The sequence below is a fragment of the Chlamydomonas reinhardtii genome, chromosome 17, assembly GCF_000002595.2.
Source record: "Chlamydomonas reinhardtii strain CC-503 cw92 mt+ chromosome 17, whole genome shotgun sequence".
In the NCBI taxonomy this organism is placed as follows: domain Eukaryota; kingdom Viridiplantae; phylum Chlorophyta; class Chlorophyceae; order Chlamydomonadales; family Chlamydomonadaceae; genus Chlamydomonas; species Chlamydomonas reinhardtii.
Genome location: NC_057020.1, coordinates 36,567 through 56,631, shown reverse-complemented (window position 1 = coordinate 56,631; position 20,065 = coordinate 36,567). Strand labels below are relative to the sequence as shown.

At 61.2% G+C, this 20,065-nt stretch overlaps 5 protein-coding genes across 5 annotated transcripts; 4 read left to right on the top strand and 1 right to left on the bottom strand.

Moving 5' to 3' along the window:
- The first annotated feature begins 16 nt into the window (after window positions 1-16).
- On the top strand, window positions 17-3,822 carry CHLRE_17g696550v5 (uncharacterized protein). The gene is made up of 4 exons (XM_043071829.1): window positions 17-567; window positions 825-1,367; window positions 1,662-1,799; window positions 1,976-3,822. Exons 1-4 carry the CDS (start codon window positions 217-219, stop codon window positions 2,180-2,182), a joined length of 1,239 nt encoding a protein of 412 aa, XP_042914288.1. The 5' UTR covers window positions 17-216; the 3' UTR covers window positions 2,183-3,822.
- Window positions 3,823-4,267: 445 nt separating this feature from the next.
- Window positions 4,268-7,051, top strand: CHLRE_17g696500v5 (uncharacterized protein). The gene is made up of 5 exons (XM_001691601.2): window positions 4,268-4,638; window positions 4,842-5,125; window positions 5,264-5,474; window positions 5,823-6,173; window positions 6,299-7,051. Exons 1-5 carry the CDS (start codon window positions 4,505-4,507, stop codon window positions 6,468-6,470), a joined length of 1,152 nt encoding a protein of 383 aa, XP_001691653.1. The 5' UTR covers window positions 4,268-4,504; the 3' UTR covers window positions 6,471-7,051.
- Window positions 7,052-7,386: 335 nt separating this feature from the next.
- Window positions 7,387-14,302, top strand: CHLRE_17g696450v5 (uncharacterized protein). The gene is made up of 10 exons (XM_043071828.1): window positions 7,387-8,005; window positions 8,123-8,744; window positions 8,938-9,446; window positions 9,604-10,381; window positions 11,153-11,305; window positions 11,435-11,563; window positions 11,772-12,024; window positions 12,130-12,383; window positions 12,564-12,689; window positions 12,797-14,302. The coding sequence occupies exons 2-10, from the start codon at window positions 8,163-8,165 to the stop codon at window positions 14,018-14,020; spliced, it is 4,008 nt and encodes a 1,335-aa protein (XP_042914287.1). The 5' UTR covers window positions 7,387-8,005; window positions 8,123-8,162; the 3' UTR covers window positions 14,021-14,302.
- A 276-nt stretch (window positions 14,303-14,578) lies between these two features.
- On the bottom strand, window positions 14,579-16,722 carry CHLRE_17g696400v5 (uncharacterized protein). Its single transcript, XM_001691752.2, has 6 exons — window positions 16,579-16,722; window positions 16,428-16,482; window positions 16,219-16,324; window positions 15,881-15,934; window positions 15,617-15,704; window positions 14,579-15,495 (listed from the first exon to the last, which is right to left on the bottom strand). Exons 1-6 carry the CDS (start codon window positions 16,642-16,644, stop codon window positions 15,376-15,378), a joined length of 489 nt encoding a protein of 162 aa, XP_001691804.2. The 5' UTR covers window positions 16,645-16,722; the 3' UTR covers window positions 14,579-15,375.
- Window positions 16,723-16,826: 104 nt separating this feature from the next.
- CHLRE_17g696350v5 (uncharacterized protein) lies at window positions 16,827-19,921 on the top strand. The gene is made up of 9 exons (XM_001691603.2): window positions 16,827-17,067; window positions 17,221-17,274; window positions 17,718-17,785; window positions 17,879-17,942; window positions 18,065-18,118; window positions 18,289-18,546; window positions 18,697-18,782; window positions 18,916-19,114; window positions 19,199-19,921. Exons 1-9 carry the CDS (start codon window positions 16,885-16,887, stop codon window positions 19,277-19,279), a joined length of 1,047 nt encoding a protein of 348 aa, XP_001691655.1. The 5' UTR covers window positions 16,827-16,884; the 3' UTR covers window positions 19,280-19,921.
- Window positions 19,922-20,065: the final 144 nt, after the last annotated feature.

Genomic DNA, 20,065 nt, shown 5'->3' with positions numbered 1-20,065 from the left:
CACTACACTAAAGAAACTGTAACATACAGTTCTTTTGTTTGAAAGACGGTGATGAGCTGACGGTCGCAGCTTCATTGTTGAATCAAAACCCGGTTGTGGCTGCAGCTTTAATTGCACTTTAAAAGCAGTTTTCGTCGGGCGGAGTGAGGAGGCTTCTGCGAACAACTAGGGTATCATCAGTTCCGGCCCCGCCGAGCACGGGCGCCGGTCACCATAATGGCCGCTCCACTCCTTGATCCGCTAGTTAGCAAGCTTAGGCAGACGACAGCCACAGCCGCACGCGCAGCCGAGGTGATGCGCGCGGCCTTCCCTGGCGCGACACACGAAACAGCCGGGCGCAACACGATTGCGGTACAGTTACCTCGCAAGGATGTGCCAACATACGTCATGGCAAACCAGCGGCCGCAGCCGTGGGAGCTGCTGCCCATGAAGGCCGCAGCGATGACGCAGTACCCCAACTTCTTCAACAACAGCTGCACGTTCTTCGGCTCAATCAAACGTGACGTCGTGAACGGAGTGCCGTTCTGCCTATTGCGCCCGTCGCGCCTGGCGCTGGACATGGCAAAGGCGCGTGGGGGCGGTTTGGTTGGGGCGCGGGCCGGGAAAGGATGTGTGTGGCACGCGACCATGCCACGGGAAAGGATGTGTGTGGCACGCGACCATGCTTGTTGGGTGCTGAGCAGCATGCGAGCCCCTACTACTGACTGGATGAGTCGCAGAACAGCCCTTATTGCGCAGGTGGGTGGCTCCCTTCGCCTGACTTGCCTGGTGGCTATCCTTCCCACCCGCCCGGTCCCCCGGCCCCACTACGTCTTGTATTGCAGGTGGTCCGCAATCTGGGTATTGTGGACGGCTTCGAGGTGGTGCAGCGCCGCAGCCGCCTGGGCGCACACGACTTCGTGTGGCTGCCGGAGCAGCAGCCGCAGGAGCCGGAGCACCTGTACGACACCTCGCTGTTCCGGCAGCGCCTCATCCGCCTGCACCTGCGCACCGACCTGTTCAGCCGGCTGCCGGGAGCGCCGGGCAGTGGCGCCGGCGGCCCGCAGCCTGCATCAGCGCAGCTAGCCCCGGCTGTGGGGCTGCTGCCGCTGTCGGTGAAGAACATCAGCAAAGCCTCACAGCCGGTGCTCATGTACCCGCGCCAGCTGGAGGAGGCGGCGGCGCGCCTGCCTGCTGGTGTGTTCATGTGCTACCACCCGCAACTGGGTTTGATTACGGACGCGATGGCGCAGCAGTACGATGTGCCGGCACTGGTGGCGGCGCACGTGGGGCTGCCGCTGAGCCAGGCGGCGGCCATTCGGGGGGCGTTACGGGTCAAGGCGGCGGAGGAGGCGGGCAAGGAGCTGCGGCACGTTACGCAGCTCAAGGTGGGTGGGGTGCAGGCGGGCTGGGTGGCGCAACGGGGCAAGCGGCGGTGTCTAGATCGAGAGGCATTAGGTAGCGGGGCCAGCCATGGGATGGTGCAGGCTCATGATGGAGCCGGGCCGGTGCTGCGGCGCGGGTGGGTGGCGAGGCAACACAGACGCCAACTGGGTGGCTGTACCTTCGATTCTTGGTGGTGGATTGCCAACAGCTCTACACACCCTACTGCTGCGACTTCTTCCTCGACCTTTGTTGCCTCCGATACGATTCACACGTACGGTACGGTGTGTCTGACGCAGGACTGGAACATGATGGAGCTGTTGCGGCAGCGCATGGTAGAGCGGCGGGCGGCGCTGGAGGCGGGGATGGGGGTTGGCGGCGAAGTGGCGGCACGGCTGCAGGAGCTGCGTGAGGCCGGCCTCCGGCTGCGCGACGAGGTGAGGTTTGGGTGGAGGTGGACCAGCCGCTGCACGGTCTATGGCCCATTAGGCTGCTTGATTCTGTGAATCGGAAGTCACACGCGACCTGCCAATCCGTCCGTCCACCCCCTCGCGGCCCTCAACCCCGGCTTGGCCCCACCCGCCCTCCTCTCTCGCGCCTTTGCCCCCTGCAGGCATCTGATCGGGTGACGTCGGCGCTGAATGTGGCCCAGGACCTGGAGGACGGCGCACTGGCCTGGCAGCTGGTGCACAGCAGGGCGCTTGGAGCGGCCCCGGGAGCAGCGGCGGCGGGCGTGGACGAGGGCGCGGGTGGTGAGGAGCAGGCGGGCGCAGGGGAAGGGCGCACGAGCCCGCGTGGCCAGCCACGCAGGCGGAGATGAGGCACGCCAGTGGTCCAATACACGTCACCAGCACTGGGCAGACTGTAAAGTTGTGGCAGCAGATGCAGGCAAATGTACCGCAGCCCAACGCCCAACAACCTCAGCAGGCGGAGGCGATTAGCAGACGGAGGATTGCTGGGTTGCACCAGGGGTCACGGGCGAGCGGTATGCATAGCAGGCAGCAGAGAAAGCGGGTAGGTCATGAACCGCCACGTGGTAGGCCGCAGCAGTGAGGAGTGTTGTGGTTAGGGGATTTCCTGCTGTTTGGTTGATTGCTGGCTGTGCTTGTGCTTGACAGCGGGACGTGGCTGGACGCCTGGCGGGCCGTGCCTGTACGAACCGACCCCGGCTACGTCCGGGAGATGGGGTAGACGCTTGCGGCCTCAGACTAGTGACGTGGCGTGGGCGCAGCCCACTCTTCCCATGCGAGGGGAACCACATTTTTGTCCCGTCCTCATAAAATCGCTCAAGGAGGGCGAAGGACAAGTCTCCGATATAGACTCGGCAGTTCAGTGGGGTTCCCCTGACGTCCCTCGTGGATGTAGCACTGCAGCGCAAGTTGTAGGGTCGCGACGCAAACTCAGCGACGAACATGCGGCACACGCTGATGGAGATGCCGCTTGGTAAAACGCAGTCCCTGTGTTGGCGGCCCTGCGCCGTGGTGGCGGCGATGCTGGCGGCGGCGATGCAGGGCCTGGCGGCAGCGACGGCGGCGGTGCTGGCCCTGGCGGCGGCTGCGGCGGCGGCAAAAACACCTAGTGGCAGCGGCGGCGGTGAACGCAGGACCTGGCGGCGGCGCACGGCCTCGGTCAGCGGTGGCGGCGTGCATGTGCATAGCAGAGGGGGCAGGCAAGGCCACGTGGAGGAGCGCGGGGCGCCCGCCCGAGAAACGGCGCCAGCGCGCAGGTTGAGACCTGCCGGTGTCTAGTTTGCGGTCTTGCTGGCGGGCATACCGTGTGCGGAATCCATTACTGTTTGGTTTGTTGCCAGCTGTGCTTGTGTTTGACAGCGGAGGGCGGCTGGACACATGGCGGGTGGTGCCTGTACAAACTGCTCCCGGCAATGTCGGGGGAGATGATGTAGTTTCGAAACCTGCGCCTCAGACGACATTGCACCAACATGGCGTGGCGGGACAGCCCACTTTTTCCCTTCTTGTCCCGTTCTCACGTACAAAAACAACCCATCGTCCCTTGTCCTGCGGGGCAGCGCAGGGGAACCCTAGGGGCAGCATGAGGCTGCCAGGCATTGTTCAAAAAGGCCCATTCCACGCACGGGCGGCGGGCGGCCACATGCACTGTGTTGTGCCGCTGGGGAGCTACCGCAACATCAGGGTGCCAGAGGGTGCAAACCAGGGCCGCACCTCCCCTGGCGCGCGGACATACATGATGCAGACGCGGAGAGATGCAGACCGCATGCATGAACAGTTGACGCCTATTGGTGCCTCGCTTGAGAAGGCTGCCGTATCGTCTAGTACGATGTTATGGACACCTCTGGGCACCGCTGCAACCTAATGAGGCCCGGGGGAGCCTGGGGGCGCCGCACGTAGCGCTGGCATTGCAGAGGATTTCTCACGGGTACATGTTTGCAGACGTCAAAGCGCTGATGCTGCTTCCTTCCATCCTTCTTCAACCATCCTGCGTCACCTGCAAGTGTGATAACCAGCGGGCGCCTCTCTTCTGCTCGCCCCAGATAGCTCCAGACAGCTCCAGACCACACTGTTCAACAGCCTCGTCTTCGATCTGCCGTCGGGCCCCCCAGTCCATATACTGTCGCTTCTCTTGCAGCCTCCATGGCCTCCAGCTCCAGGCGGCGCCGCTCCTTATCCGCCTCCATCTGGATGACAGGCATGTCCCCTAGCCTGCGCGACCCTGGCGGTATAACTCTGCACGCTGGTGGTATAACTCATGCATATAACAAAGCAATTGCATAAGTATCAAATGTTTGTAATATGTACAGTGCCTGTATGCCCCGCGTTGTTTCGCGCGCCATCGCGCGCTACTGGTTTAACCGCAACTTCCCTCGCGCGGCCTCATAGTCGTCGCCCAGGACGCACCGCAAACATAGTTTATGTATTCGGAGGGTTCACAGTCCCCTCCTTAGAGCGTTCATTAGCTGCCAGGCTTCCATCTCTCGCGTCCGCTACGCTGCACATCGCAACTGGCGAGACCAATCTCCCCCGCAAAGCGCAGCAGGGTTTGTAGCACGCAAGCTTCGTTACCGTGAGGCTTTAGCTGCTCGCTCTTAGATTGTCAAGCGGCCTGAAACCCACACGGGCCCAAACTAGTGTTCGAATCATCGTGGCCAGTACAGTAAACGGACAGGATGCTCCTACGAGTAACCGCGTCGCTCCTGGCGCTCTGCGCGGTGCTGCTGGTCGGCACCGTGGATGCCCGGCGTTCGATGTTGGCGGCTGCGGGGCGCACCTTCCCGCCCTACAGCTGTGAAAGCGACCCCAGGTGAGGCTCGGTGGGAACCTTCGCTGACGGTTGCACCTTGCTTCGTCTCAAAATCCCCTTAACGCTCCTCAACCACCTGACGGGCCTTTAAACTAGCACCCTGCCAGCAGCTCAGCGACACGCGCTATTACGCGCAATCTGTACACGCTGCGCGCTGCACGCTAACCCAAAGTCTGCGTTCCCATTGTCCCCCATGATTCCAGCCTTTCGCCCTTCAAGCTGGAATCGGCGTACACCACCTCCCCCTCGGCAAATGGCATGCGCGTGTGCTTCAACGGGGCCGCACCGCAGCCTTGCCCCAAGGACAACCCCTGCTGCAGCAAGGCGGACTTTTACAAGTTGGAGCTGCGCGTGCGCCCCACCTGCCGCCGCGCCATTGGCTCTGTCACAGTCAACGGGTTGCCCGCCCCTGTGCCCACATTTGAGGTGTTTGGCTCCGCGCACGACAAGGCGCTTTTCAAGCTCCCTCGCCTAAACCTAACGACCGGTGAGCCCGCATAGATGGTGTGGGATGGGACGAATTGTGGCGTGCAAAAAGCGTGGGTGGGGTTCATTAACTTCATTTGGAGTATCCTCAGCCCCTGAATTATGACTAGGTTTCACCGCACCCCTTTTGTTATCGCAGCCAACGTTACCGGCGCCAAGATTTGCATCACCCTGAAGGACCCCTGCCCCAACCTGGAGGCTCTGTGTCCGGAGGGAGATGGCAGCTGCACCTATGCCATCGGCAGCATGGCAGCTATGCCCTGCAAATGCTGCCCCGTCAACAAGCTAGGCTTTTTCCCGCCGCCGCCCTCGCCCAAACCGCCCTCGCCACCGCCTCCCGCGCCTCCCAGGTGAGCCTCAGAGGACAGAGGGCCAGACCTCGCTGTGGTGCGTACAGATGGCTTGGGAGGAATGGATTGCGTAAGCTCTCGAGTCCTGTTTAGCCATGCCCATGGCCGTAAGCTGACTCCAGTGCACGCTGGTGTTAACTATGATCTCCAAGATATAGTCGCAACTATGTACGGGGGTCGCGCCCATACGGGGGGAGTTCGATATGGGCGCGACCCAGGGATGCTAGAGATTGACCCCACTACTACCCCACTACTACCCCTTAGTTATTCGCTCCGGGCACCCGGCCTGTTTGGAGTCAGTAAGCTGACACTCGCTGCGCCCCGCCCTTGTACTGTTGCCTCTTGCAGCCCGTCTCCCCCCAGCCCCGAGCCCATCTCTCCCGGCGGGCGCCGCCCTCCTCCTCCCTCCACTGGCGGCTTTCCTTTCTGCGAGTGCGACCGCAAGCCTGGCTCCATGCCCTTCACCCTGGCTAGCGCCCCCGTGCTGTCCCGCTCGCCCACCGGCCAGCCGCTGTACTGCTGGACGCTGCAGGACTCGGTGTGCGCCGACCCCACCAGTCCCTGCTGCAACTCCGCCCTGCTTAAGGTGGAGTGGTGGAGCTACGACACCTGCCGCGGTAGTGTGCGCGCCTACATCGACAAGGTGCAGTACCCAGTCACCTGGGACCGCGACGGCACCTTCCGCCTCACCAAGCTCGGGTGAGTTGGCGCCTCCTCCCGTTCGGTGGGTAGCTTTTAGACCATCACTAACCAACACTCACTTCTTCAATGCAAAATGATGTCGCACCTTGGGTTCTCATGCTTTGTGCCCTGCCCATCCGCAGATACTCTCCCTCCGACGTGGCCAGCAAGCCCAAGCAGCTATGCGTGGAGCTGCGCAAAGATGGCCCGTGCCCAACGATAGACAAGTTCTGCCGTGGACCCAACTGCGTTTACTCGCTATTCTCAACCGACAAGCAGTGCTGCCCCACCGCCACGACACCCGAGTCGCGGTGATTGTGTGTGGGGATGAAGTTGCTCGGACTGCGCGCATGGGCACCAGGCGGCGGTGATTGCGCCTGGCCATTGCCGCTTTCAGTTTTGTTTGCGCGCCGCTGCAGATATAGGGTGGGACGCTCGCTCCCCTCCTGTGCATGTTGCTGCCATGCCCGGCGCGTGTGCATAATGGCCACGTTGCGCCATGCACGCGCAGAGGCGTCCATCGACTGTGTTTGCAGTGAATAGCATTATTGGCGCTAGGGCCAACCGAGCCCACTTCGGGCGCAGGTTTGATGTGTGGTATGAAAGCTACCCCACCAACCTCGGCACGTGCTGAAGTGTTATGCAGGTCTAGGGCATAAGCTAAGCTCTATTTGGTAAAATAGCATTAATGGCTGACCTAGTCACGGGGCCTTTAGGCGGTGGAGAGGGAGGAGAGCATTTAGGACACCATTCATTCTAGCTGCGCGATAGGATAGATGCACTTTGGGGGCTCGTCACCCCAAGGACGTGTTTGGCGTAGGTATGTGCCCCAACAGCAGAAGGGAACGATCCAGGGCCTGGTGCCAGTGCCGTAAAGCATGTAACCTTCTGTGTGCGTTTCCCCGCCCCCGGTTTGGTTTAATCTAGGCTGGAATTCACAGCCCCCCAACGCCTATATGTTTAAAAAAGTGTGTCTCGGGAACAGACCGTGGGAACAGACGGATGGGTGTGCGATGGGGACAGTGCTGGTGGTGAAGTCCCGTAGGGTGCAGCTGATTCCCAGACCCCAGCAGATGGCAAACAATTTGCAACGGCAGGGCAGGAGTACGCGGCTGGTCGAACGCCGGACTTCCTGTAGACAAGTTGCTGGCTGGCTGGAAGTTCGCTGACGGATGGGATCAGATGGGTCTTAGTGTGCGATCATTCGCGTGCCAACAGTGCTGGTTGGTTAGTTCAGTTAGTTGGTGCCGCGGCTCCACGACCTCCCGACCTCCCTAATATCCCTTCCGGATCAGCGCTTCCCACCAGCACTGGGCGCGCACCGAGACAAGCAATCTACAGCTCGACGCTCGTCGTGTCCTACGCGACGGGTTCGTGCCACTAAGGGACTTGGAGCGCCGACGTTATACTGCGACATTTATTCATTTGCCCAGGCGTCACCTGGGTGTTGCTCGGTTCCGCCAGGTTCCGCTGGGTCTGCTTGTTCATCGACAGGGCCATTCGTGGGGCCATTGGGCGGGCGCTGTAGCCCTTCATCCCCGACTGCAGCTGAAAGGCTAGAGCTGAGAGGACACCAGTAGACTTGTCTTACTACGCTAGCACTACCTGTAGACACCATTCATGTATACTACTGACGTAGTGACGTCGGCCTCGTTCGTGACCAAGCTATCGTGAGTTGTGAAACGAAGACCCATCAAGGCCTGCGCGCGAAGCTCTCTATAGTTTCCATTTGTGACTAGTTTAAGAGCTAGTGGTCGTTCGTCGTGACCGCGGAGTTAAGAGGAGCCCGAATTCCTCCACGGCTTGAGCGTCTCAGTCAACGTCGGCTGGACGGCAGCTTGCTAGTTCAGGTGAGGCAGTATTGTTGGTAGTCGTACTTTTCACCAGTCCGCTGGCCGCTTGCGCCGGCTAGGCGAGGAAACGTGGCGAGTCTCAACCGCATTATTGCCTTTGTTGGGCCCTTGCAGGGGCGTAGCGCTTGGCCGCCTGACAGAGTCTCTTTGATAGATGGCGTCTTGTGCGCACAATGTGCTGGCATCGCTTGGGTCTCCAAGCAAACAGGGCGCGCCTCGGACCCACATTTGCTCGCCGACGTTTCGGCGAGAGCGCTCCACCACAGCCACAGCAGCCCTGCCATTTGGATTTGGTGCATTTGGCTTTGGAAACCAAGCAAATGCGGGAGCTGCAGGTGCACCAGGTTCCCCTGCCCCAGACAGCCGTGGGCACCGCTTACCGGAGGGCTTCGAGAGCAGTGGCTCAGCAGTGAGCGGGCCAGCCATCACTGCGGCCTCTGCCTCTGTCCATTCGCCCGGCTCACCACATTCAGCTACCGGTGGGGCTCCTGCGGCTTCTGGGGGCGCTCGCCGTCGTCTGAGCCTCCCGCCGCTCGCTGCCGCCGCCTCCAGCGCAATGGCTGCAGCCCCCGCCGCGCCCTTCTTCGGGAGGGACAGTGACAGCGATAAACTCCTGTCCGACCAGCACCGGGTTGCCGGGGAGGGCGGCAGCACGCACCGCGGACTTATGGGCATTGTGTTGGGGTCAGGCACGAGCGTTGCCGGCGCGCTGCAATCGAAACAACGACTGCACGAGGTGGGCGCGTTGAAGTGGGGCTTGTGAATTGCGTGTTGCACGATGGCTTCATCGGGCTTGTCAATGCGACCTTCAATGCAAGGACGTTAAGGGGCAAGTGGTTGTTGAAGGCTTCGTGCAAGCTCCTTGAGCGGCAGTCTACAGTCCTGACTGATTCTGGGTGTGCTGCCCCCGTGCCTTCCCCCACCTGCAGCTGCTTGCGGAGGTGGACCTGCGGGGCCTGCTGCCCGGCCTCAGCCTGGGCCCGGACACCTCAGACCAGGCTGCCCTCCTGCCGCACAGCGCCAGGGGTGCGGCAGCTCGCCAGCCTCACAGCCCACACACCTCCACCTCCTCTCAGCACCGGGGTGTCGACTTGCTGCGGGAGCACCGGCCCAGTGCCGACCTGGCGCAGCGGCGGCAGCGGCTGCTGGAGGCGCTACACAGCTCACTGGCGGCGGCGCCACTCGGACAGACGGGGGTGGCCGTGCCGCTGCAGGGCATGCTGGTGGGCGGCAGTGGCGGCAGTGGATGCGGCCACTGGCGGCGGTCTGAGCTGCTGGCGGGCACTGTGTTGCCGCGCGTGGTGGACTTCCTCACGGACGAGCTGGCCCTGGCGGTGCCGGCCGCGGGCGGGCCGGGTGCCGCCGCTGTGTCGGCGGGGCTGCTGCCCATGCGCGGCATCACCAGTTCCACTGCCATGGCGCTGGAGTGCCTGTGCACGTGGGCGCGGGGGCGGGGGCGGAGACGGGGGTGTGGGTCAAAGGGTGCAATACGCAGACCAACAACGCCCAAACACTGCGTTCAGCAGGAATCTTGCCATGTCAATGCAGCGGTACGTGTTCCTTATCTGATATCGTCATGCCCCGACTGCCCTCAGGGTGTTTTCCGAGGAGCTACCAGAGCTCAATGCCGCCGCCCATGCCAGTCACAATGCCGCGTCCTGTGACAGCTGGCGGGCGGCTGTGACCACTGTTGTGGCTGTGCTGGCGGCGGCCCGGCTGCCGGCGGCCACGGCCTGGGGCGCCGAGCAGTCCTACTGGATCCCCTCCGTGCCCTCGCCCGCCCCTGTGTCGGCGTCGCAATCGGCCTCCAGCGCTGTGGACTGGGGGCTGCTGGCAGGACTGGCCAGTGACAGCCGCGTGTCGAGTGCCACTGCGCCAGCAGGACTGGGTGACGCCGGCGCAGACTGCACCGCCGACGCCGCGGGCTGGAGTCCGGACGTCAGCGCGGCCTTCTTCGCGGCGAGTGCACTGGTGCGGCTGGCCAGGTACCCGCAGCTGGCGGCGGCGGCGGTTGAGGGCGGCGCGGTGGAAGCGGTGGTGCGGTTGATGGGCTCGCGGCCGGCTATGCTGGCCCAGATGGCCGTGTTCGCCGCCTACAAGCTGCTGAGGGGACCTGCGGCCGCACCGGGGGCGCAGCCGTCGTCACCACGGGGATCACCCTCCCTCGTCGGCAGTGACGGCAGTGCTGGAGCTGTGGAGTCAGGCGTGGGCTCTGCCTCTGCCGCAGCTAGCGGTGGCCGTGAGGCTGCGCTGCTGGCCATGGCGCAGGCGGGGGGTCTGGGTGCGCTGTGCAGCTGCCTGCGGGACCTGCCCGACCGGCCCTCGCGCGACATGGCCTCATCGCTCATGCTGGACATGGCGCTGGTACCGCAGGTGCGCGGGGTATCCAGTCATGACCAAACAGCCGATGGCGGGGAAGCGGGTTCGTCGGTGCCCATTCCAACTTGACCGGGCCTAAGTTGTTGTGGGTGCGTCCATAAAGTGTGGGGGCAAGCGTTGACGCCACCTTTATAATGGAGCCGTTAGGTTGATACCGTACCGCCAGGAAGTTTTTTTTCATAATTCATTTTGTGGCTTCAGAAAAAACTTAATTTGGAAAAAGTTAATTGTAATTCACGTTCCGCGTGAAAAAAACTTAGCAGCTGCGGGGAAATTCTGGGGGTGCGCGGGGAGGGGCAGGCAGGGCTGCATGCGACGCGTGGGTTTCAGTGCCTTGGCGTGAGGTGCTATTATACGGTTGAGATGCGGCGTGGGGTATGGCAGGGGATACCATAGCTTGGATCAGGCAGAACTGGGTTGGATGGGTCGGATGAAGCAGTGGGAGGCGTTACCATATGGTGTACGGTACCGTGTGCTGTCTCTTAGGGCTGCGCGGGCATGCGACAGAGCACGCCGGCGCAGCCTCTGCATGTGTTGAAAAATTCGGGACTTAAACCCCGCCCCAATAGAAAAAACTTATCCAAAAAACGTCAAATATAAATCCCGGGCGGCCAGAAAAAACTTAGCATCGGAAAAAACTTCCTGGCGGTACGGTATTCTCCGCATGCCCTCCCCCCATCCCATCCAGGCCAGCGCACTTTGGCTTTCGTTTTGGGTTTGGTGCTAGTAACCCCCATTCCGGTCATATGCTCCTTGCTGCCCCAGGTCCCTGCAGTCGTGGCCCGACTCAGCCAGGTGCTGCCGCTGGTGTCGGTGCTGGGCGACCGCCGCGCGGAGGCCGCCACCCGCATGTACGCGCTGCTCGTGCTGGCGCGCCTGGCCAACCATTCCCCCGAGTGCCAGATGGACGCAGTGAGGGTGAGCCGTGTTTGGGGAGGGGGAGAACGTGCACTGCGGGTTGGACTGCCGGCTGTATGCCACATTGGCTCTTCTCGCACCCTTACCTACCTACCTGCCTATCTACGCGCTGCTTGCCTCATGGTGCAGGAGGGCGCCATTGGGCCGCTGTTGGCTCTGGTGCGGCGCGGCAGTGAGGAGGAGCAGACACACGCCTGCCGCCTGCTGGCCATACTGGCGCAAGCGGTGCCCACACACGGCCGCTTTAAGGAGTTGGGGGTGAGAAAGGGATTCGCCGTGTCCAACCATAAGTTAGCTGATTCCAGAGCAGTGACGGTCGCTTCAGTTGGGTTGTCAGTCCTCCTCCGCCGTGTATCCTATCCTATGGCGTTGGCTGGTGACGTTTGATGTCTCGGCTGGGCGCTGCGGCCTACATTCCTGAACCCCATCTCCGGACGCACATGTGCGCCTTTGTGTGCGGCTGCAGGTGGTCCAGAACGTGCTGCCTCTTCTTCGCGGCAGCCGCGCGCACGCACCGCACGGGCCGCTTAGGGTTGGCGCTAGTGGTGGCGGCAGCCCGTCTTCATCCCCCGTGGGCGGCAGCCAGGGCTCGGTCCACACGCCGCTGGTGTCGGAGCACGCGGCCAGTGTTGTGGCTGTGCTGGCGCAGAACCCCGACATGCACTTCCACGTGGTGGGCGTCGGTGCGGTGCCGGCACTCGTGCCGCTACTCAGCGCAGGTAAGGCCTTGTACATGTTGGTGGCACCGCGTTGCAGCATCTGACATGGCCTTGCAAACCCCACTTACCGTATGGGCCTTTACACACACACGTCTTCCTTCTCAGGCTCCGAGAAGGCGCGCACGTACGTGCTGGCAGCTCTGATGCTGCTGTGTGAGGGCGAAGAGCGGCACGCGGCAGTGGTCGTCCGGGCGGGGGCGCTGCCCACATTGGTGACGCTGGCGGGAGGCGCGAGTGCGCAGGAAAGCGCCGACGGGGGCTCCGGCTCCAGCCACTCGGCCAGCTCGCGCCGCGCCACACACGCCCAGGAATTCTCGGCAGCGGTGCTGTGCTGCATGTCAAGATACGTGGACATGCAGGTGGGAGCAGGCTTGAGCAATGTGCCTGGCCAGCATGTGCAACGTTGTCAACACAGCTTGTGTTGACAGCTTGTGTTGACAACGTTAAAAGTCTTTCCTTAAGGATAAGTCCCCTGGTTGACGCATACAACTGACACGCGCATGTATTTTTCTGAAAACACGGCTGACACCCGCCCACAGGAGGAGCTGTTGGCCCACGCCGCGGTGCCCGCCCTGGTGAGCTGCCTGGCTGCGGGCGGGGTGGACGCGGCAGTGCACGCGGCGGAGGCACTGGTGCATCTGGCAGGCGGCGAGGCAGTATGCAAGGTGCGTGGCACCGGCACCCCGGGATGTCTCCGCATGGCCCAAACCATAGTACTCCCGGTTGTTGTCCTCATTGTGCTGTATTATGGCTGCCTGCTTCCCCACTGCAGCGCATGGTGTCTTCGGAGCCGGCTGCTGCTGCCATGGTGGTGATGCTGCTGGGCGCCGAGAAGCCCTCAGCGCGGTACTGGGGCTTGCAGCTGCTGCGCGTGATCAGCACCGATGACACCGCACTGGGGCTGTTGGTGGGGCTCAGCCGCGAGCAGGCCAGCCGCTACGGCAGTCCCAGCGGCTGCGGCAGCGGGATGGCCGAGCTCAGGCCAGGCGCGGGGACTGGCAGCCGCAGCGGTGGCCTGAGGCTCCGTGGCGGCCAGCTGCCATTTCCTTGGTCGGGAATTGATGATGCAATGCCGATGGGACCGCCGGCTCCCGGCAGCTTGGTGTTTGGAAGCCCTTTGCTGTATGGGGGGCAGCAGCCTGGCGATGCAGCTGCGAATGCGGAGGCGCAACGACTGCTGGCGGGGCCGCTCTCTGTGCTGTTGGGGCCCTTCGCTTCAGGCTCCAGCACATCATCATCCGCGGTCAGCTGGGCGGAGACCGGCTCCGCGCAGGCTGCAGCCAGCAACGCCGATGCGTCAAACGTGGCGCCCATGTCTGAGCCGGCCGGCCCTGGGTCAGCTGGAAGCGGTGTACCACTACCGCCTGCCCTTGCTGCGCTTGAGCCAGTGCCAAGCCCACCTGCCGGGGTCAAGGTGGTTGAGGCTCTCGTGCGGCTACTTAGCTGGAAGGACGGCGGCTCTAGCTGGCAGCAGGGTCGCTGCCGTGTACTGGCTGCGTGGCTGCTGGCGCGCATGTGTGACCACCCGCCTCTGGCGCCCCTGGTGCTGGCGTCTGGTGCGGTACGGGAGCTGGCAGGCATGTTGGCGGAGGAGCAGCAGCGCGCCGCGGCGCTTGCAGCTGCAGCGGCGGCTGCAGCAGTCGAGGCGGCAGCTGCGGGCGAGCTGCCCGAATCCAAATCCGGGGAGCTGACCATCCCGCTGCTACCGGGCGAGGGTGACGGCCTGGGCCTGAGCGAGTCCAACGGCAGCATCTTCCACCGGGGCGGCATGGAGATGGCCGACGGCGGCGCTGGGGGCAGCATGGGGCTGGTGGACGCTGGGGGCCCAGGGATGAATGCAAGGCGCGCGCGGTTCGACAGCAACGCCGCGGCGGCCTCGGAGGCGGCTCTGTTGGCTGTCTGTCGCAGCCTGGGATGGCAGGGGCGGCAGGCGGTGATGGGCGAGCTAGTGATACGCCAGTGGCTGGGGCAGTCGTTGCGGCTGAGCGGGTTTTAGTACGGTGTCCATACACTGAACACGCTGATGCATGTTGAGACAGTTAAGCACAGAGCCCAATCAACGTGAAGGCCAATAAGTCTGCCGATGCACGCTGTCCATACGTCACACGCAAAGAGTTGAGCGCGGGGTGGGCTGGGTCGAGGGGATTTCGATGGATCCCGCGTGTGACCGAAGTCTCAGAACAGGACCGCTGATGGCACAGCGTGATAGTGCTCGTCAAGAGGAGTCGATTGGCACCACTTTGGAATTTAATGCAGGGGGTTTAACCCCTAAACAACAAGGCTCTGTCCGTGGGGGGGGGGTCGGTCGTCCCCTCAAGGGGGGTCCTGGGGGATTTCGGGGCATGGGGTCTGGCACTTTGTTTCCTACCCCCCCCCCGCTTACTGGCGCTATGCTAACCCCCTGGTCAGACATCCCTCACGGACCTAGGCTTGGCCAGGGGCACCAAATATCTGGGCGGCCTGAAGGGTAAATGGGATGCGCTGTCGCTCCTCCTACCCAACACTGTCCCATCGCACACCCAACAGGAAGGCATCTGTGTAGTAAGGGCGGGGGAACCGAATCAGGGTTAAATGTACTGGCGAAAGTGCTATACTTCTGTTGACCAGTTGATTCCGGCTGCCCCACTTCATAAACCCGTGCGTGCGTATACAAGGGCCCCCTAACCCTGAACCGTCTGATGACGGATTCCGCATGTCTGTCCCTTCTCCGCCGTGTCATCCTTGGCTAAACAAACTCATTGCCTGCCTCTCCTTGGCTAAACAAACTCATTGCCTGCCTCTCCTCTCATTCGGGATATCTTCTAGCGTCTTCTCACACAGACAGCATACACAATACCCCGCACCGCTCAAGCACCACCAAAGCAAAGAAAGCTTCGAACACTTCGCTAGACACGCTCAGCCGTATCAGCACCGTATCCTGTTTTTGGCACCATTCCACAAACATAAACCCGCACGTTCCCGTCGCATCTGTCTCACAGTCGTTTGAAAATGGATCACGTTCCTCTACAGGCCGTACCAGTGGCGTGGGCGCTCAGTACGGACCATGAACATACTTAAGGCGAAAGTGCGTGGTGCTGTGCGTGCTGGGGCACCCCATCGGCGCGCTGCTCACTCGCCTCTACTCATTCTTACAATAGGCATTACTCATCCCGTCACTCTTCGAACACGCAAACGTAATGCATAGTATACATCGCACTCCGCCGTGCGGAGTGCGTCAGTACCGTACTCACGGAGGATTTCGCTCAGCTGCCACTGCCACTGCTCCCTTCCGAGTCCTGCCCAGAACGCCACCCCTAGTTGGCCACGCTATGGCACCAAAAATTTCAGGGCGGCACTCTATGCCCGCTGGCTTTAGCAGCCACCCGGCTCAATGGTCGACGTGAGTCCGTTGAGGCGCAGGCCCTCGCAGTAGCGCTCTGCGTTGTCCTGTGGGCAGGCAACAACCAGCGCAACGCCAGTCTCGTGTGCCTCCTGCAGTTGTGGCAAGATACACCATTTCAGCTTATGCACGAACACATGTGTGCAATCCTGGCAGTTCCCAACCAAAGCGAGCACCCAGCGGCAGGCATCACCACCCGGCACAGGTGCGTACCTGCATGCAGGTCACCGCGTCATCGACGGTGATCTGCTCAACCACCTTCAGCAGCACCTTCACCACGTACTCGCGCTTGTTATAATTGCTGCATATCAACGAAGGTAATCCGAGCAATGAAGGCAACGGGTCAGACGTGAGTACGTTCCCGACGTTGAGGCTTCCAGACCTCGATCCCCGGTGCTTACAGCAGGTGCTGGGCCTGTCCCCTCTGTAACATCCGCATTCTTACAGCGACAACCTAGGCTTACGAGCAACGCTTACTCATTGTGCAGGAGGACTTTATAGATAGGTGGCCGCTTCTGGCTGCGCTCAACCCTGTTGGGCAGGCCAGCAAGGCGATGTCAGGAAAGCCGTCAGGGCACCCACGCAGTGGGCTTGGTCGAAACCCCCAACTACCCCAACCAGCGCGCCCCACAACACAATCGCAAAAGCGCTGTGGTGCAGTCAACAAGCGTGCCCGAGTCCTTGCGCATACGCCAGCAAGTTCGCTGTTGCCTGGCCCCACACACCAGGCAGGACACATGTGGAAAACGACCGCGCACGCAGCGCTTGACAAAGCACGCGCACACAAATTGTCAGGCATCGCTCGTGCGACCCACCCGCTGGCCGGCTGTTGAGTTGTTGTGGGTGCGTCCATTACGCCCCCTTTGGCCCAGGTCACCACGAACGTCCGGGTTGTCTGGGGCGCAAACGTTCCAAATGCCCCTGTGAAAACGACAGCGATGGGAGGCTAGCCGTTTTAGAAGAAGAAGAAAGCTTGCCCCGTCAAGTCGTCGGCTGGCGCGAGAAAGCGATGGCACAAGCTCACCTTGAAGCGTGCATCCTGAGCGCTGGAGAGCTGAGCAAGGGCGCGGCAAGCCAGCCTGTGGCAAAAGGGAGGGTTTGTTGAGGAGTCTGTGGACGCAGCAGACGCGACCGCGGTCGTGCGCCGAAGCAACGAAGCTGCAGCATATGCTTACCACTGGCGAGCGAGTCATCATCTGCGCCGAGGCCGTGGGTGCCGGCCGAAGGCAGGAAGCGGCCATCGTTGTTTTGATGTTGTGGGTTTCAAGGCCACACGTCAAATACACAAGAGACTTCTAGCACAGGGCTAGGTAAGTAGCTACAATGCAAAAGGGGGTAGAAGTCAAAGCGGCCGCTTTTCTCTGCAAAGCGGATGGGTGTGCAAGTATTCAAGTTCACTTCGGCTTCGACCGCGTCTATTGTTGTTTGGGCTACTTGCTTTACTTACTGCTGAAACTGCATAAGCAGATTTGTACTTAACCATGGCCGAAGACTTGGTCGCGTTCGCGAAGGCGACACTTCAGCCGGTGCTAGAGATCGCTTCGCTGGGCGACCTCTACAGCTTTTACAAGAAGGTCCCTGTGCAGTATGCCCTCATCGGTCACTGCCTGTTTGTGGCGACGATGGCGCCGGACTTCAAGAAGTCCTTCCTCGTGCACTTTTGGGTAGGTCGTCGCATCGAGAACGTGAGATCAGGTTACATGGCATTCAACTGGGTCATACAGTATGCAGCCTGCAATAGAGTCCGGCGGGGACATGTGCACAGATCACTTGCCCACTCCCTTGCTTGTAACGGCCTCTCTCGCGTTTGCCTGCAGTTGACCTTTCTGGCTGGCTTTGGCGGCGGTGTGTTCTCCTCTCTCCTGATGATGGTGCGTAAGGCTGGCGAAGAGGAGTTGAAGGGGCCATCCACGACATGTGTTCGTGTCACCCCTCATCACCTGCACATGTCAGGGGTAGCTGTCCATGAAACACATGTTGTTTTCTTATCTTAATCCAGGCCCAAAGGGCGGCGGAATTCTCCACCGCACTGAGGGCTGACGTTATGTTAGTGTGAGCGGTGATGGGCTGCGGGCTGCTATAGGCTGCTGTGGGTCGTTTGGAGGGAGCGCAACGCAGCCGTTGTGTGCTCGATTCGGTTTGATGTCAGCTCGTATCTCGTGGTTTCAACAGCTTTATCACACACGACTTGGGTAAATGGTGGTGGTGATGAATACGCTGGTGTTTCACCACCACCGCGCTATCTTTTGCCAGGGTTATGGTACGTGAGGAGGTGCCCTCGTGAGGTGCCCTCTATCCCACATCGTGCCTACAGGACCCCGTCAACGCGCCCATAAGCCTGTTTGCCAGCAACAGCCTTGGCGTCACGTGGTTCATATGCTGGTGGGTGCTCCGCTATCACGGAAGCTCCGTGTGTTTTAATCACATTTTGCTGGCGGGCAGCGCCATCGACTAGCCTTTCTTGCTCATTTGTAGGTGGTTGATGACCTACGCGCCGTTCGGCGTCTTTGAGCGTGTCCACTCCATCCCTCCCATGAAGGTATTTGCAACAACCGTAGTGTACGGTTTCCGCGCAGTCGGGACGGATGTTGCTTAATTGGCAAGCCGCGCATTTTTTTACTTTGTACGCTCTCTGAAAGCACTGGTCCCCTGTGTACACAGGCGCTGACGAAGCTGTGTGTGACGTTCATGCGCGCTAACCTCATCATCAGCCGGGTGCGCAGCATGCGTAGAGCTCAGTGTACTACACACTAACAAAAGGGCGTGGCACATTATTGACTGCGAGACACTCAAGTAATCAACCCCGGCTGTGTTGAGGAAGACCAGCATTTAGGCCCGCTGCTGGTTGTAGGTGTCAATGCCGCATGCCTTGCTGGACCGTGCAGGTGGACTTGGCGGTCACCAAGTACCCGGGCGTTATCGCTGCGCCCCTGATCCTGGGCACCATTGCGGGCGCGGGCGGCAAGCTCATCACGGACGGCATCCGGGGCGGCTGGGGCGCGCTGCCTGGCTCGGCGGAAGCCACCGCGCCCACATTCGTCTGGCGCAGCGCTGCGCTGGCGGCCGCGGGCTACTGGGGCGTGTGCAAGTACACCAACCTGCTCAGCAGCCAGGAGGCAGCAGCAGTGGTAATCACCGTGCTGGTGGGTGGCCAGACCAGCCGTGCTTGGCAAGAAAGGCACTAGATTTGCGAAGGCGGACAAACTGCTTGTCCTGTCGTCAACTGCTGTGTGGGCGCCGAAGTTACTCATGTGCGTGCCTCCCTGCTGCCGCTTCGCCTGCGCCTCCAACAGCTGCTACACAGCATTTTCAGCGACCTGGTGGGCCCTGCCGCCGCTGACTTTACCTACCCCGTTGCTCGGTTGGCGCACGCCGTCACGTGAGTGTTCGCCTTTCCTGCCATCCGTGAGCAGCCTTGGGACATCACCAAATGGTTGGCAACGTACTTGCAGCGTCCCAATTATATAGTACAATGGTCGTGAACTAAGCAGAAGCAGAATCCTGTACTGCAGGCTGGTGCCGATGCCCAGCGTTGCCGCTGCCGGCTTGGCCGCCTCCTCCAAGGCCGCCAAGAAGGCCGCTGAGCAGCAGCAGGCCAAGGCCGCGGCCAAGACCACCACCGCTCAGCCTGCTGTCAGCGCTGCTAGCAGCGGTGCTGCGGCCAAACAGTCATTGGCCGCTGTAGCGCCTACCAAGTCTTCTACAGGAAAGGTAAGCGTTCCTTCACAGGCCGTGCAATGAAATGGAGTATCGGGTTTAACGCTCAGTTCGTCATGCCCTGTCCTGGGAATGCAGAACAACGTCAATGGTGTCTCTCTCAAGGCCGATAGCAGCACTGCGAAGAACGGCAAGCAGGAGAGCAAGAAGAAGAAGTGAGCAAGCAATGCAGCGAGTGTCCTTCTGTGTTGAGCCATGGTGCTCCTGGAGGAGATGAATCAGACAGCCTGTGGTGCAGGCTTGGTGTTGGAGTGATCATAGTGTCGTACGCGGGGTGCGTTCGTTATTGAAAGTACGTTGCATCACGCCCTGTCAAGGACACAAGCAAGCTGGGCGCTGAAGGTACAGGCACGTGCAGGACATTCCGCCGCATGATATTTGAGAGTATGCACTCCGTTACAATGTTTTTGCGAACACTTGTTGCCAGCCAGAGTGATATGCATTTGGCACTCCGTTACAATGTTTTTGCGCACACTTGTTGCCAGCCAGAGTGATATGCATTTGAGAGGTGTTTGGCGAGGATGTTCAGACACACGGCCTGAATTGGAGCTGCTCCTAGCTGCTGAAGGCGGGCTGTGATGTCCTCTGATGTAGGGGGCGGTATATTTTATATATGGAGGGGCTGAGAGCGTGGGGAATCCAGGGGAGACCTGTTTGTGGTCGCCCCCCAGACCCCCTGCACAGGGATCGAGGCCCGATGTACGGCGGAGGTATTACAGCCGGACTGCGCATTAACGCGCTGGCAAGATTCTCGACGGGTTGGCCTCTTATGAATGCGGATGTTACAGAGGGGACAGTCCCAGCACCCGAAGACGCCGAGCCATCACATGCTATCAGGGCCCAACATGACTCCACCAACCCCAACTTTGCTGCAAACCCTCCCGCGGGCAAAGTCCGTGTGACTCCGCGCACAGTGAGTCCTAGCCAAGCCTCAACCCGCCAGAG

Bases quoted from the DNA above. Each gene is read 5' to 3' on its own strand.
- CHLRE_17g696550v5 (XM_043071829.1), top strand. From the start codon at position 217: ATGGCCGCTCCACTCCTTGATCCGCTAGTTAGCAAGCTTAGGCAGACG. The intron at 1,368-1,661 runs GTGGGTGGGGTG...TGTCTGACGCAG, and splicing joins GGCACGTTACGCAGCTCAAG to GACTGGAACATGATGGAGCT. The intron at 1,800-1,975 runs GTGAGGTTTGGG...TGCCCCCTGCAG, and splicing joins GCCTCCGGCTGCGCGACGAG to GCATCTGATCGGGTGACGTC.
- CHLRE_17g696500v5 (XM_001691601.2), top strand. From the start codon at position 4,505: ATGCTCCTACGAGTAACCGCGTCGCTCCTGGCGCTCTGCGCGGTGCTG. The intron at 4,639-4,841 runs GTGAGGCTCGGT...CCATGATTCCAG, and splicing joins AGCTGTGAAAGCGACCCCAG to CCTTTCGCCCTTCAAGCTGG. The intron at 5,126-5,263 runs GTGAGCCCGCAT...TTGTTATCGCAG, and splicing joins TCGCCTAAACCTAACGACCG to CCAACGTTACCGGCGCCAAG.
- CHLRE_17g696450v5 (XM_043071828.1), top strand. From the start codon at position 8,163: ATGGCGTCTTGTGCGCACAATGTGCTGGCATCGCTTGGGTCTCCAAGC. The intron at 8,745-8,937 runs GTGGGCGCGTTG...CCCCACCTGCAG, and splicing joins CGAAACAACGACTGCACGAG to CTGCTTGCGGAGGTGGACCT. The intron at 10,382-11,152 runs GTGCGCGGGGTA...TTGCTGCCCCAG, and splicing joins ACATGGCGCTGGTACCGCAG to GTCCCTGCAGTCGTGGCCCG.
- CHLRE_17g696400v5 (XM_001691752.2), bottom strand. From the start codon at position 16,644: ATGGCCGCTTCCTGCCTTCGGCCGGCACCCACGGCCTCGGCGCAGATG. The intron at 16,483-16,578 runs GTAAGCATATGC...CTTTTGCCACAG, and splicing joins TGATGACTCGCTCGCCAGTG to GCTGGCTTGCCGCGCCCTTG. The intron at 15,705-15,880 runs GTAAGCGTTGCT...GTTGATATGCAG, and splicing joins AAAGTCCTCCTGCACAATGA to CAATTATAACAAGCGCGAGT.
- CHLRE_17g696350v5 (XM_001691603.2), top strand. From the start codon at position 16,885: ATGGCCGAAGACTTGGTCGCGTTCGCGAAGGCGACACTTCAGCCGGTG. The intron at 18,119-18,288 runs GTGCGCAGCATG...TGGACCGTGCAG, and splicing joins CTAACCTCATCATCAGCCGG to GTGGACTTGGCGGTCACCAA. The intron at 19,115-19,198 runs GTAAGCGTTCCT...CTGGGAATGCAG, and splicing joins CCAAGTCTTCTACAGGAAAG to AACAACGTCAATGGTGTCTC.